The sequence below is a fragment of the Adiantum capillus-veneris genome, chromosome 6 (genome assembly GCF_014529385.1).
Source record: "Adiantum capillus-veneris isolate H3 chromosome 6, ASM1452938v2, whole genome shotgun sequence".
Taxonomy (NCBI): domain Eukaryota; kingdom Viridiplantae; phylum Streptophyta; class Polypodiopsida; order Polypodiales; family Pteridaceae; genus Adiantum; species Adiantum capillus-veneris.
The window spans coordinates 117,383,274-117,396,181 of NC_140936.1; the positions used below are offsets into that span (position 1 = coordinate 117,383,274).

Below are 12,908 nucleotides of genomic sequence, written 5' to 3' on the forward strand. Positions count from 1 at the left end.
TCGGGCGGCCTAAGCACTTTGTAAGGGCACCACATTTGGTACACATGCCGGCCAAGCATTGCCAACTACAAGTGAAATCAAAAACAAATTGCCAAGCACGACATCTTCCCACAACAGTCATTGACCGACAATATCTTCGTGAATTTTATTGGGAATACCAGCATCTCAAATAATGCCAAAATTACCCAGGTGGCAGTGCCGACAATTGTCATCGGCCTCAAGCCTTATTATCTGATCAAGCGGAACTCTGTCTGACGAGCCGTAAATCCCTGTAGACCTCTCAAGCTGCATAAAATGCATACAAACCTTGCTGAGGCTATAAAAATCCCAGATGGCACTCCGATCGAGTGGACCGAACTGGTACGGAGCCGACCCTCGGTGAATCTTTAACGGTTAGTATCTTGGCGATGGGGACTCCGATCACTGATCTGAAAAGACCGACGCGCTCCACGAAGTGAGCACTTCAGGCCCGTGCATTCGTTTCAATTCTATCACCTCAGCTGCAGTTGCCCAATCCGGTACGGATCTGCATTAACTCAAACTTCAATATGCCATAACTTCTTCACCGTACCTCCAATCGACGAGCCATAAAGACAGGCCGGTAGAGCACTTTAAGCACTACAATTCTAAAAATCATAAACTCCCATCTGAGCTCACTTCAAGCATAATGAATTTTGGCATCATTAAGGCATCTGTTGGCCCTTTTAAGCCGCATCTGGCATACATTAATCATTAAACTTGGCCTATTAACAAGCCCTCATCACTGACCATTAATCAAGTAAGCTTTCAATAAGCTTGATCTGCATCTCCTTGGTATATTTCTTAGCATGGGAGCGGAGCTGTACGACATCCACCCCCTCTGAACTTGCACAGCCTGGACTGTCCCAACAGCACTTCAATCTGCATCTGCTACAGGTATCTTAAACTCCTTACCCATCATCAGACTCACGTAACTGGTAAACATATGAAAAATAAAATAAGGCTTATACCCTATCATCAATGTTGTAGCTTCCATCAGAAATCTCTGAACTCTATCTGCCGTATCTTCAAAGCATTTAATCATGGATAACTTGTTTAGTGAACCCCGCCAGACTCAAGTGCTCCAGTTAATGATGCACACAGCTTGACCATTAAGCTCTCTCTTAAGGAACCCTGTCAAGCTCAAGTATGCCTTACTCTGTCTGCACACGGAATGGCCGTGAAGTCCTTTACCTCAAGTTTTGTTAGCAGAACCAACTCAAAAGATGTGAAGTTACTTCATCAATTATCCAAAGAAGTCCACTGGAAGCCAACCATGTAATCTTATTGAACGCATAACCAAACACTCTTCTGACTTAAAATAATCTAGAAAACAAAACCTTACATCATGCAGCCTGCTGCATCAGGCATCTGGTATCCTATGCATCTGGTACTTGCACTTTAGTAACCCCCAGGATCAAATGGGATGTAAAGGAATTGTCCACACACTAGAGCATCATAATATCCACATGAGCATACATTTCCTGTATCAATCAACATTAAGCATTTCTATTAACATTAAGCATTTCTGGTGCAAATATGCTACCCTTGGTTCAAATAGCACGCAATTACTATGCATACTTAACAATATCCATCCATATTGAATCTGCTTATGAATATCCTTAGAATCTCCTAATCTCCTGGATCAAACATCATTGAGATCACATAGCAATGATGGGCTCCGCAATATACTAGAGCTTCACCTGAAGCATAGTGCAGCACCCACATCTCATAAACTTTTGGCAACTTAAGCTCGTTACCAGAAAGCATTCAAAAATCTGGCTCCCTTTTACTAGCAGCCAAGACATCACTGACATAAGCATCAATAGGAATAGCATCCAAATCCAGCCACATTTGGCATATTGTCCAAGGAAATAAAAAACCTTGCGCACTTTTTGTAGTATCAAGGATGATTTAGCATCATCACCCTCTCTAGCTTCATAGCCATCACGAAAAACCTTGGGAGTCTCTCGACCTGTATCGTCAGACGAGTTTTCACCTGTTGGGATTTCAGCTTGATCATGAAAAACAGCTTTATCATGTAGATCTTCATCCATTACATCCTCGGGAAAATCACCCTTGGAAGTCTCAACGTTCATCAAAATTGTAGGAGTTATCTCTTCATGCAGTCCATCTACAAGCATAGATGTAAAATCCCTATCGATAATCTGTTCACAATCAATATGATCCAAGCAATCTTCATACTCCTCGATATCATCCTCTGCTTCCTCATCTGCATCCATGTTACTTAGCAATACATTATAGAGCTATAAAGGCTCATCTAGCACCCCCTCTGAAGAGGTATATGCATCAGAAAGCTCTTCTATACTGTCATAAACATCTCCTTCAGATCTAGACAAAAATTCACCGATTATAGCATCCTCTTCTGTGATAGCATCATCTGCAAACATATTGTTAGTAGCAATCATAGGTTCATTGACATCCTCAGGCTCATTCTGTGCTGGGTCCACAATTTTAGTCACTTCATTAGTTACAGTGTATATAAAAGCTTTATTTATGCACTCATCTGCAGTAGACATGTTATCCTGCTCGGCTATAGTGCCGATAGTTTTAGTAATGTCCTGTAGAGGCTCATCTGCTCGATGAACTCCTTCGAAATAACCCATGTCAAGGTCAGCAGCTTGTGAACCACTTGCTGTACAGTCTATGTCTTCATTGAAACCATTATTGGAGGTAGCATCCATGCGAGCAATCTTTGAAAAACATTCATACAAATCTATTTCAGCATTAAATTCATCGTTTACCTTTTCCTCGTTGCTCAAATTAAGCTCCTCTGAAACTGAATCTGCTACTTCCAGCTTAGCATTCTCTTTGGCTTTACTTCTTGCAAAAATATGCTCCCAGAATTCATCATAGTTGAGGATCTGCATCTGATCTCCTTCACCTTTACTGAAGAAAACCTTATTTCGTTCAGTAATCTCCTTTATTTCCCGATCTAGAATCCTTGAGCTTTCGTAAATAAATTCCTCTGCAGAATACTCTCACCGTGTGGGATATTCTTTTGCCAGTTCTTGAACCTGCTTTTTAAAATCCGAGTTTACAACCTCCTCAAAAGCTGCAATCATCCGATCTTCTGCAGAAGATCATTTCGGCTCTTCATCTCAGCTTCGTAACATGCAATAAAACCTTCTAGATCATATCCCTGAAAATTATAATACTGCTCCAAAACAGCATCAAGTGCTAGCTCTACAGCATCATCAGTCTGCTTTTTTAACTACACGGCTTTCACTTCCTGCAGACATCCCTGAACTAATTCCATCATTTTTGGCAAATCTGCAACTGCTAGATTTGTATCAAATCCATTGGCACAGAAATCTTCAATAAAATGCTTTAATTGTTCTGGCATCTCCATCTTCACCTCCCACCCCGGCTCGTTTCGCGTCGGGTTCACCAAAGATGTCAGGGGATATATGTTCGCTACGTGAGCCCGGCAGGCGCCGGGCCTCTGGCTGTGAGAAGTGTGAAAGAGATAGAACAAGAACAACAGGTGAAAAAAGGCTCTGTCAATCACCGTATTCATCAATTAATTGATTAATGCTCTAAGTACAAGTTAATCTTTAACCAAGGCGTGCTGTTAACAGCATCATCACTTGGATCGTCTGCTAACTAGGAGTTTAAGCTCCCGCTTTACAAAATTGACCAGGCCGTTAACGACACAGGACTTAACAGAATGCTAAATCAATTTCTACCTCATGACGGTTATGGAAATTTTTCTCTGTCGCTTTATCTGCTTCCCCTCCTTTCAAGATATTGCAAACCTCATGTGAGTTCACTCTGTCATTCATTATGCTTCAATTATTACCGACTGTGCTGCAACTCCCTGCTTTGTGCGCTTTGCCATGTCTTAATTGCCGCTAACAAACTTTAACTTTCTTCTCTAATCCACTTGATTTTGATTGCCATCAGGTTCTGTATGCCCTTGGTAATTTCTCCTTTCAAGTTCGACCTTCTTCTTGCCCTTCTTTCCTTTTCCGAGCTCTCCCACTCGAGCGCCTTCAACTTGCATACGAAGTCAAGGTCGAGAAGAAGCGATCTTGCATCCTTGCTTCGTCTCCGAGAACAAGAGAGAAACATCCCCTTGCTTTCATGCTTTCCCTCTTCCAAGATCTTCTTCTTGAGTGTCCTTACTACTTATGGCCGAGAGAGGGAGAGAGAGCTTGAGCTTCACCTTATGTTGCTAGCAAGGACGAGAGGACGAGAGAGAGAGAGAGAGAGAGAGAGAGCTTAAGAGAGCTTTCCCTGAGTCTCTTCCCCTTCTACCATCTTCTTCGCCTTCCTAAGCCCTCCTCTCCACTTTCCTTCTCCCAGGTCCTCTTCCTTCTTCTTTTCTTTGTTACCCTACCCCTCCTTGCCGACCAAGGTCTTCCTCCCTTCCCTTCCTAACCAAAGACGAGAGAAAGAAAGCTTCCCTCTTCCGATGCCTTTCTTCCATCCTCCCGGATCCTCTTCGTTGATAGCCTCCTCTTTCTTGCCGAATATGAGAGCGAGAGAGAGAGCACGCTATGCTCCGAGGATGAGAGTGAGGGAGAGGGAGCTTTGCCTCTCCGAGTCCTCTTCCTCCCTTGCCCTTCATTCCTGCTCCTCCTTAATTGCCTTGCTCTCGTTCCTGCTTTTCCCTCGTTACCGTATTATTCTTCTCCCTAAGCAACTCGTTTTTTCCTTTTCTTATATTGCTGAGCCCGCTATATCTTTTTTATGCAGCGACGGCGCCGTCGTTGCATAAACCGCCGCTAGTGACGTGGCATGCCGTCCTCGACCCCGCACAAAATGGCGTAGCTGCTATCGAAAAGGGTCGCCTCAACGTGCTAGTAAGATTTCGCTTCATGCTCGCCGGCTTTTGCGTGCTCTACGAGCCGCTGCAAGTGCTCCTCACCCCCTGCGCAACCCGTGCTCGTCGTCTCCTTCACGCCATGACTTTTGTTTTCTTTTTTAGTTCACACCCCATAAAAAAAAATAGGGTTGCCCCATTTTAATTTACCAAGTGGGCGGCCGATCATGGTTTATGTTGGGCGGCCATAGCTCTCATTTGCCTTGGGTGGGCGGCCCTTAAAGGGCACCCCATTTAGCATACCTATGAACTGGGTGGCCCTTGATTACGACTTCGGGCGACCTAAGCACTTTGTAAGGGCACCACATTTGGTACACATGCCGGCCAAGCATTGCCAACTACAAGTGAAATCAAAAACAAATTGCCAAGCACGACATCTTCCCACAACAGTCATTGACCGACAATATCTTCGTGAATTTTATTGGGAATACCAGCATCTCAAATAATGCCAAAATTACCCAGGTGGCAGTGCCGACAATTGTCATCGGCCTCAAGCCTTATTATCTGATCAAGCGGAACTCTGTCTGACGAGCCGTAAATCCCTGTAGACCTCTCAAGCTGCATAAAATGCATACAAACCTTGCTGAGGCTATAAAAATCCCAGATGGCACTCCGATCGAGTGGACCGAACTGGTACGAAGCCGACCCTCGGTGAATCTTTAACGGTTAGTATCTTGGCGATCGGGACTCCGATCACTGATCTGAAAAGACCGACGCGCTCCACGAAGTGAGCACTTCAGGCCCGTGCATTCGTTTCAATTCTATCACCTCAGCTGCAGTTGCCCAATCCGGTACGGATCTGCATTAACTCAAACTTCAATATGCCATAACTTCTTCACCGTACCTCCAATCGACGAGCCATAAAGACAGGCCGGTAGAGCACTTTAAGCACTACAATTCTAAAAATCATAAACTCCCATCTGAGCTCACTTCAAGCATAATGAATTTTGGCATCATTAAGGCATCTGTTGGCCCTTTTAAGCCGCATCTGGCATACATTAATCATTCAACTTGGCCTATTAACAAGCCCTCATCACTGACCATTAATCAAGTAGGCTTTCAATAAGCTTGATCTGCATCTTCTTGGTATATTTCTTAGCATGGGAGCGGAGCTATACGACATCGGACGGCAGCATCAGTAGCTGGCAAGGCGGTAGGCATCCCCTCAGTTCGAGTTTTGGTCAGAGATACCCACACGCTCCCGAAGGTTATCCTTCTGTCTCGGGTGAGTGGGGGTTGGTTTAGACAGAGTGTGGAGTACTCGGGTCTCCCGAACCAGTGCTTCATTTGCCGACAGATGGGCCATCTAGCGAAGGCCTGTCCATGGACGAGGCCGCGACCTGCACCACAGCCCCAGCCTGCCAGTGCTGGCCCACAGCCACAGCCAACGGCACAGCGCACAGATGCAGAGCCACCCTTTGAACCTGGGGCTCCAGTGGAGGAGGGGTGACAGCAGGCCCGTGGCTGACGAGGCCAAGGGCCACAGCGTCAGCCTGGCACTCGGAGTGGCCCTCAGGTGCCTACTCAGCAGTAGTGGGTTCCCACCGGGAACCGCTTTGGTCCTCTTGAGCAGGAGGAGATCCCTGCGCCAGCCCCCACCTCCGCTTCACCCTCGAGAGCCGCTCCCCCCCCCCCCCCCCAGAGTTCCCCCCCTCTTTCTCATCCTCCCCGCCTTCTGCTCCCGTCGCCGCTCCACCTCGCCCCTCTACCTCTTGTCGCCCCTCCTGTCCTCCGCTCCCCCCAGCTCCTTCTCCCCCCCCCCTCCTGCTCCAGTTTCACAATCGGCTAAGGAGACTGGTCCCTCTCCGGCGGCTAGGAGATCTCTTGGCAGCGCCCTTGCCACGAGTCGCCTAGCGAGAGAGGGTCAACCCCTCTTGTAGCCCCCTTTGCAGATTCAGACATCCTCCCTTGCAGCTATCCCTCGTGGGCTGACGACAATTGACATCCGACGCCGCTGGGACTTCTTCGACTACGGTTTCACTCCTTTTCTCAGCGATTCCGCAGCAGACCATGAGGCAGCCTGCTTCTGGATCCATGTTTTGTTCCTCGCCGCTAGGGAGACAGAGGCCTTGGACTCGGCAATTGGTTTCTCCTTCCCCCTCTGTGGTAGGGCTGAGACAGAGTTGTCCCTCCACTCAGTGGTGGGATGGTTACATACACAGGTCTTAGAGTTCTCTCACCACATGGGAGAACTTGGAGTTGCAGATATGCTGCAGACTTTGTGGCCATTGGCCAAATTTGCAGGGACACCTCCAGACTCGGCAGGATGTAGGCACATTGTGGTGTACTTCTTTGCTGATGCGCACTGTTTGCCTTGCTATGTATACATTCATGAGGACTCCTGGATAGAGGAGGTTGCTTTACGCACGGCTCGCTCTACTTGGGCTTGGGCTAGGCACTCACTGCAGTCACGCCTATCTAGAGGACGCTCGGATGCGGATTACTCCCCATCCAAGCCTGCCTCGAAGATAGCCCGTCTTGCTGCTGCGGCAGCATCTGTTCTCTCTCGCTCTCCATGAGGATCTTCTCATGGAACGTCCAGGGACTAGGTGGGCCCCAATTTCAATGACAGCGGGGCCGATTGCGTCAGGATCTTCAGCGTTGCCTTGTGGGAGGAGAGATTGATCTCCTTATGCTTCAGGAGCACCATCTGTGTGAGAGTGGTCAGATTTTGCGTGGACGATATGATACCTTTTCGTCAGCTGCTTTTGGACCTAGAGGCATCCAGGGTGGGGTATGTATGACTATTGCGGACTCATTGCAGCAGGCCACTGTGGGCAGAGGGATTATTGTGCCAGGCAGGGCTCAGTGGATTACTATGCAGGTTCAAGGTGGCCTTGTGGGCTTCCTGAGCATCTATGTGCCCAATGTGGCGAGTGCTCGTGCAGAGTTTTGGTCACAAATTGTTGAGTCTTTGCCGCAGGCCGATCATTGGTGTATAGGAGGGGACTTCAACATGTTGGAGGACCCTTCTGACAGGATTGGTGGCAGCCATGCTACTGTGCATGGAGTCGAGTTGGCAGCTTGGGAGAGGTTGTGTATGACTTTGAGGTTCTCGGATACATGGCAGCACTCTAGTTTTGTGAGGCCCCAAGACAGTCTTGCCTTCTCTAGATCGGACCGTAGAGTGGGAGGAGTGAATCTATCACGGATAGATCGCTTCTACACTAGTGACCACTTCAGTGACTTGGGGGGATCAGTGGGCATCCTAGCAGGGACATCCTTCTCAGACCATGCACCAGTGATCCTCACGGTGGCAGTCAAGCAGAGGAGTGGGAGCACGTTGCTTCGCATCCTAGAGAGGGTCTTGTTGGACTGAACACTTAGAGAGAGGGTACAGGCTCTCTGGACAGAGGGCATGGACACCCAGGTTTCACCTGTAGACAGAGTGGCCTCACGCCTAGCTCAACTTAGCCACTTTTTTCTTCAAGAGTCTTTGGCTCGCCGGGCTGCAGCGAGAGAGGCGGAGCAGCGTCTCAGACGAGGCATTGCTTCACTACAGAGGATGCAGGAGCAGCATCCAGACAATCCATGGTTGGAGGAGCAGTTACAACCGGCTCGACAGGAGCTTGCTAGCACAGAGGAGAGGGGTCATGAGTTTGCCTTTCACCGACAGGCATCTCAGTGGACTCAGGTGGGTGACAGAGTGACTGGTGCTTTTTTTGAGACAGTGGGACCTCGGCACTCGCATGCCAAGGTCATTCAGTTGAGGAGGCCCGATGGGTCAGTTCTTGTGAGCCCGAGGATATGCGTGCAGTTGCTACTGACTTTTACCGTGAGTTACTGTCGGCTGAGCCTCAGTGGGAGCGGCAGGATGCATGCAGGGAGCAGGTTTGGGCACAAATGCCATGTCTTGTGACAGAGGAGATGCGCCAGAGGCTAGAGATGCCACTTCAACTTGAGGAGTTGCACACGACTCTTAGGGCCCTCCCTCATGGTAGTTGTCCAAGTGAGGATGGGTTGACTCCCAGCTTTTTCTTGGAGTACTGGGACCTGCTTGGCCCATATCTTTGTAGTGCTTTTCAGTACATTTTGCACACAGGAGTGATGCTCGACAGCATGAGTGAGGGCCTGATCTACCTCATTCCCAAGGAGGGTGGCTCCTTGGATGAGATTCGACAGTGGCGCCCCATCACCATTCTCAACTTAGCCTACAAAATTCTTACCAAGGCTCTAAGTATGAGGATTCAGCCACTTTTAGAGAGCCTTATACATGGGACTCAGACAGGTTTTGTAAAGGAACGCAATATCCTTGACAACATCTTTACTTTTTGGGAGGCTTCTGCCCTGGCACGGCTCCGTGGTGAGGACCTTGTGATTCTTCTTCTCGATTTTGATAAGGCATACGACCGAGTTGACTGGGACTTTCTAGAGGGCACTCTCCACAAGATGGGCTTCTCAGATGCTTGGATCAGAGGGGTGTCAGCTTTGTACAGACAGGCTCACAGTCAAGAACTTTTGGCAGGAGAGAAAGGCGAGCGCTTCATGCTCACACGCTCGGTCAGACAGGGTTGCCCTCTTGCCCCCTTTCTCTTTCTGTTCTGTGCGGAGGCGATGAGCAGATTTTTGGTGTCACAGCAGGTTGGTGTTCGAGGCTTAGCACTCCCTATTCGGGGAGATGAGCTACTGGACGCTAAGTTTGCCGATGACTCAGCCTTGTACTTAGATGGCCAGGAGGCCAATCTTCACAGATGTGAGCAGGGTTTGGAGACCTTCTGTTGTGCATCGGGTGCACTGATCAACTGGAGAAAGACAATGGCTTTCTCGGTTGGTAGTGCTCCTGTGCCAGATTGGATGCCAGGAGAGGGTTTCAGGTGGATTCCCCCAGGGACTGCAATTCGGTACTTGGGTTGTCAGGTTGGTTTGGACTTGTCTCTCGAGTAGCAGATTGCTCCTCTTCTCCTGTCCATCAGGAGAAAGCTGTTACATTGGAGCTCAACACGACTTTCGCTGACTGGTAGAGTAGTAGTTGCCAAACAGGTGCTGTTGGCGTCTATGTGGTACATCACTTCCTGCTAGATCTTCTCGAGTTCTTGTATCAGCCAGGTAGAGAGGCTGATCAGGAACTTCCTTTGGTCAGGACATGACACTCAGATGGCCCGAGCCAAGGTGGCTTCGTCGGTCATCACGCTTCCTTGTTCTCAGGGAGGGCTTGGGATCATTGATCCAGCACAGCAGAGCAGAACCCTTCTTGGGAAGTTCATAGTCAGAGGACTTCTTCCAGGTGAGGAGCCCTGGAAGGAGTTCTTGTTGCAAAGGCTTCGTGCCAGGGTGCCTCAGTCAGGAGGCCCTTGCCAACCTTCAACCAGATGGATCTTTACAGAGATGCGCCGAGTTGGTTTGAGCAAGAGACTGGAGGACCGCTTCGCTGTGAGTTTGCTTCATTCTATGGAGCTCTTATGGCTTGGCCTGGAGCAACGACAGCCGATGTGCACAGAGGAGAGCGTACGACAACCCCTCGTCTCGAACCCCATGGTTAGCACTCAGAGAGGCCACTTGGTTGGTAGTCGGCCTCATGTTTCCTGGGGTCCCATGGCAGCAGGTCCAACGCGCTCTCTAGGTGACTGGCTAGAGTTCACAGGTTTGTCAGAGGAGGTGCATGGTTTCCACCTGCAGGGCATGAGAGGGGTGCAAAGCATGTGTCAGGACATCTCACAGTCAGTTCCAGCTGAGTGGCTCACGCCTCTCGAGCAAGTAGCACCCCGGTGGATGGGAGCCTTCACACGACTGGAGGTTCTCATTTCAGTCAGGGCCTGCTCAGAGACTGTCCCAGCCCTGTTGTTCGAGCTTCAAGGTGGGGGACGATTACAACGAGTTGCAGTAGAGGCCCCGCAGGTAGCAGAGTGTTGTTTCCAGAGGATCCGAGTTGTGGGCATCTGTGGCAGGACTTGCGTCATAGACCCTGACCCATGAGCTCTTGAGACTGGACACTGGAGGCTATGGGCTTGGGAGTGTTGTCCACTGGCACGAGTACAGTGGGATCCTGGTGAGTGGCTATGGAGGAATCCCTTCTCTTCTGCAGACCACCAAGGAGTCCCCTTCTTTCAATACACTGTTCGGCTTGGACGTCATATACTTGCAGCACAGAGAGAGGCCCACCCCGCTGCAGCACGTCAATGGCACAAGGAAGGCCTCACAGTCGAGTTCTTGGCAGCCTTTTGGCAAAGGCTGTGGGACTCCAGACAGTCGAGGCGCGTCACTTTGTTTCAGTGGCTGGTTGCACACAGCGCTACAGCAGTAGGGAGCTGGCTTGTGCATAGAGGTCTCTCGGCCACATGTGCAGCCTGTGACCAGTTGGTAGAGAGTCAGCGTCATTGTCTTTGGGACTGTCCCTCGGCCGAGCAGGTGTGGTTACGAGTTCTTCGGCTGATGCCTACTCTCTCCACAGCTAGACAGTACACTTGGGGGGCAACGGCTTGCTCCACTCTCACGGGCCCGGCACTTCAGTTTGAGCTATCTTCCACCAGTAGGATGATAGTGATACAGGGGGGGCGACCTACACTCCAGCCTACTACAGAGCTTACTTCACAGGAGTGGTGCAGTGAGAGAGGAGTGTTGGGAGCTCATCAGTGGCCTGACACTTTGGTTCATCTGGCGGGCCCGCTGTTTCCGCATTTTTGAGGCCCGCTTTGTGCTGCCAGCAGAGAGACTGTTCGTGACTTTTGGCTAGAGCTGATCCATACTCTCAGAGGACAGCTTGAGGGACTACAAGGCAGCTCAGACTGCATGTCGCGAGGATTTCCTTCGACTCTGGCGCCCTGGGCCTTTCTACACCATTGTCCAGGGTGTGCTCAGATGGCACTACCGACCACCTGTGTGGCTCTTCCCTCCTCCCATCCCTTGATTTAGCCTCATTGTATATATGTTGTTCTTTCATTGGGAGAGTCTCCCCTTCATGTTTGTTGTAGCCCTCTCTTGCAGAGGTGGTTGTAGCCCTACGGGCAGCTTTCATTAACTAATAGAACGATCTTTTTCTAGGGAAAAAAAAAAAAAATGTCATTTCTTGAACCCTCAAGCATTCTAAAAAGAGCTTCTATTGAACACATAACAGAATCTCCTTAAGATAATAACAAGGATTATAGGAAGGCCCATGAAACATCCAATTTCAAATGTGTTAAGCTGCATTTCACTGCTCTTCACCACAAAAACAACATCATAAAAAGGATTACAGGCCATGTTCAGAAAAAGAGAGCGGAACAAAAAACCTTACTTTCGCCATAGACGTCAGAATGTCTGCCACAAAAAAGTCTGCAAACGTGATTGGCTGCAAGACAATGTAATTATCAATTCAAGTATGTGCCTTGATGCATAAGTTCTTGTGCATGATAATTTAAAACATGATTTTTATAGCCGTATTTTGTTTGTGTGGGAGTGTATGTATTTTTGTGCTTCAATTATTTGTAGCCCATAACATATAAAAGAACTGAACATGTACCTCTCCTAGCTCCTACTACTGGGTCAATTTTTAAGAAAAGTTCAATACTTCGAAGATTCCCCACTCCTCCCCTTCCTGCTCGAAACTACGTCACGCTCCCCCCTTCCTACTCAGCTAGCTTCATCCTCGGCTGCCTGCTTGAAACCCTAACCCTCAAACCCTCGCCTTCCTCCCTCCCTTGCAGGTTACATGCTCCCCCTCCTCCATCCTCACCTGCCTGCTCCACTCTTCTCAATCCTCCCCCACATGCAGCCCTTTATGTATTGCTCACGCTGCCCTATCCTTGTTGCATACATTGCTCTCTGAGAACATGATCCAGCAACAGGTGGCGGACGCATCGCACCTGGTTCTTTGACACTCGGAAGCTCGATTGAATGCTTGGGATGTACTCATGCAGTCAGCAACGCTAGCTTATCATCAACATTTGAACATGCTGCGGACCCAATGTGTGTGTGTGGTGTGAGAAATGAAATGTTATATTAACGTCTTCAAAGGGCCAAAGTGACCTATAAGACCAATCTATTACAAAATAGTGAATCTAATACCATGTCTGGGTACAAAAGAAAGAACTAGAACAAAGATACTACTACTCCTAGAATCCATCCT

General features: G+C 48.8%; 1 protein-coding gene across 18 annotated transcripts in view; it reads right to left on the reverse strand.

The window, feature by feature from the left end:
• The window catches only part of LOC147456139 (uncharacterized), a 187,461-nt gene that overhangs the window by 47,203 nt on the left and 127,350 nt on the right, over positions 1-12,908 (reverse strand). For 17 of the 18 annotated variants that reach the window (XM_086514707.1, XM_086514701.1, XM_086514699.1 and 14 more), the window contains one exon: positions 12,078-12,131. The exons of the other annotated variant lie outside the window; for it this stretch is intronic. In XM_086514707.1, coding sequence (XP_086370833.1) covers positions 12,078-12,131 — 54 coding nt within the window. The remainder of the gene's footprint in view (positions 1-12,077; positions 12,132-12,908) is intronic. 18 annotated transcript variants of the gene reach the window in all.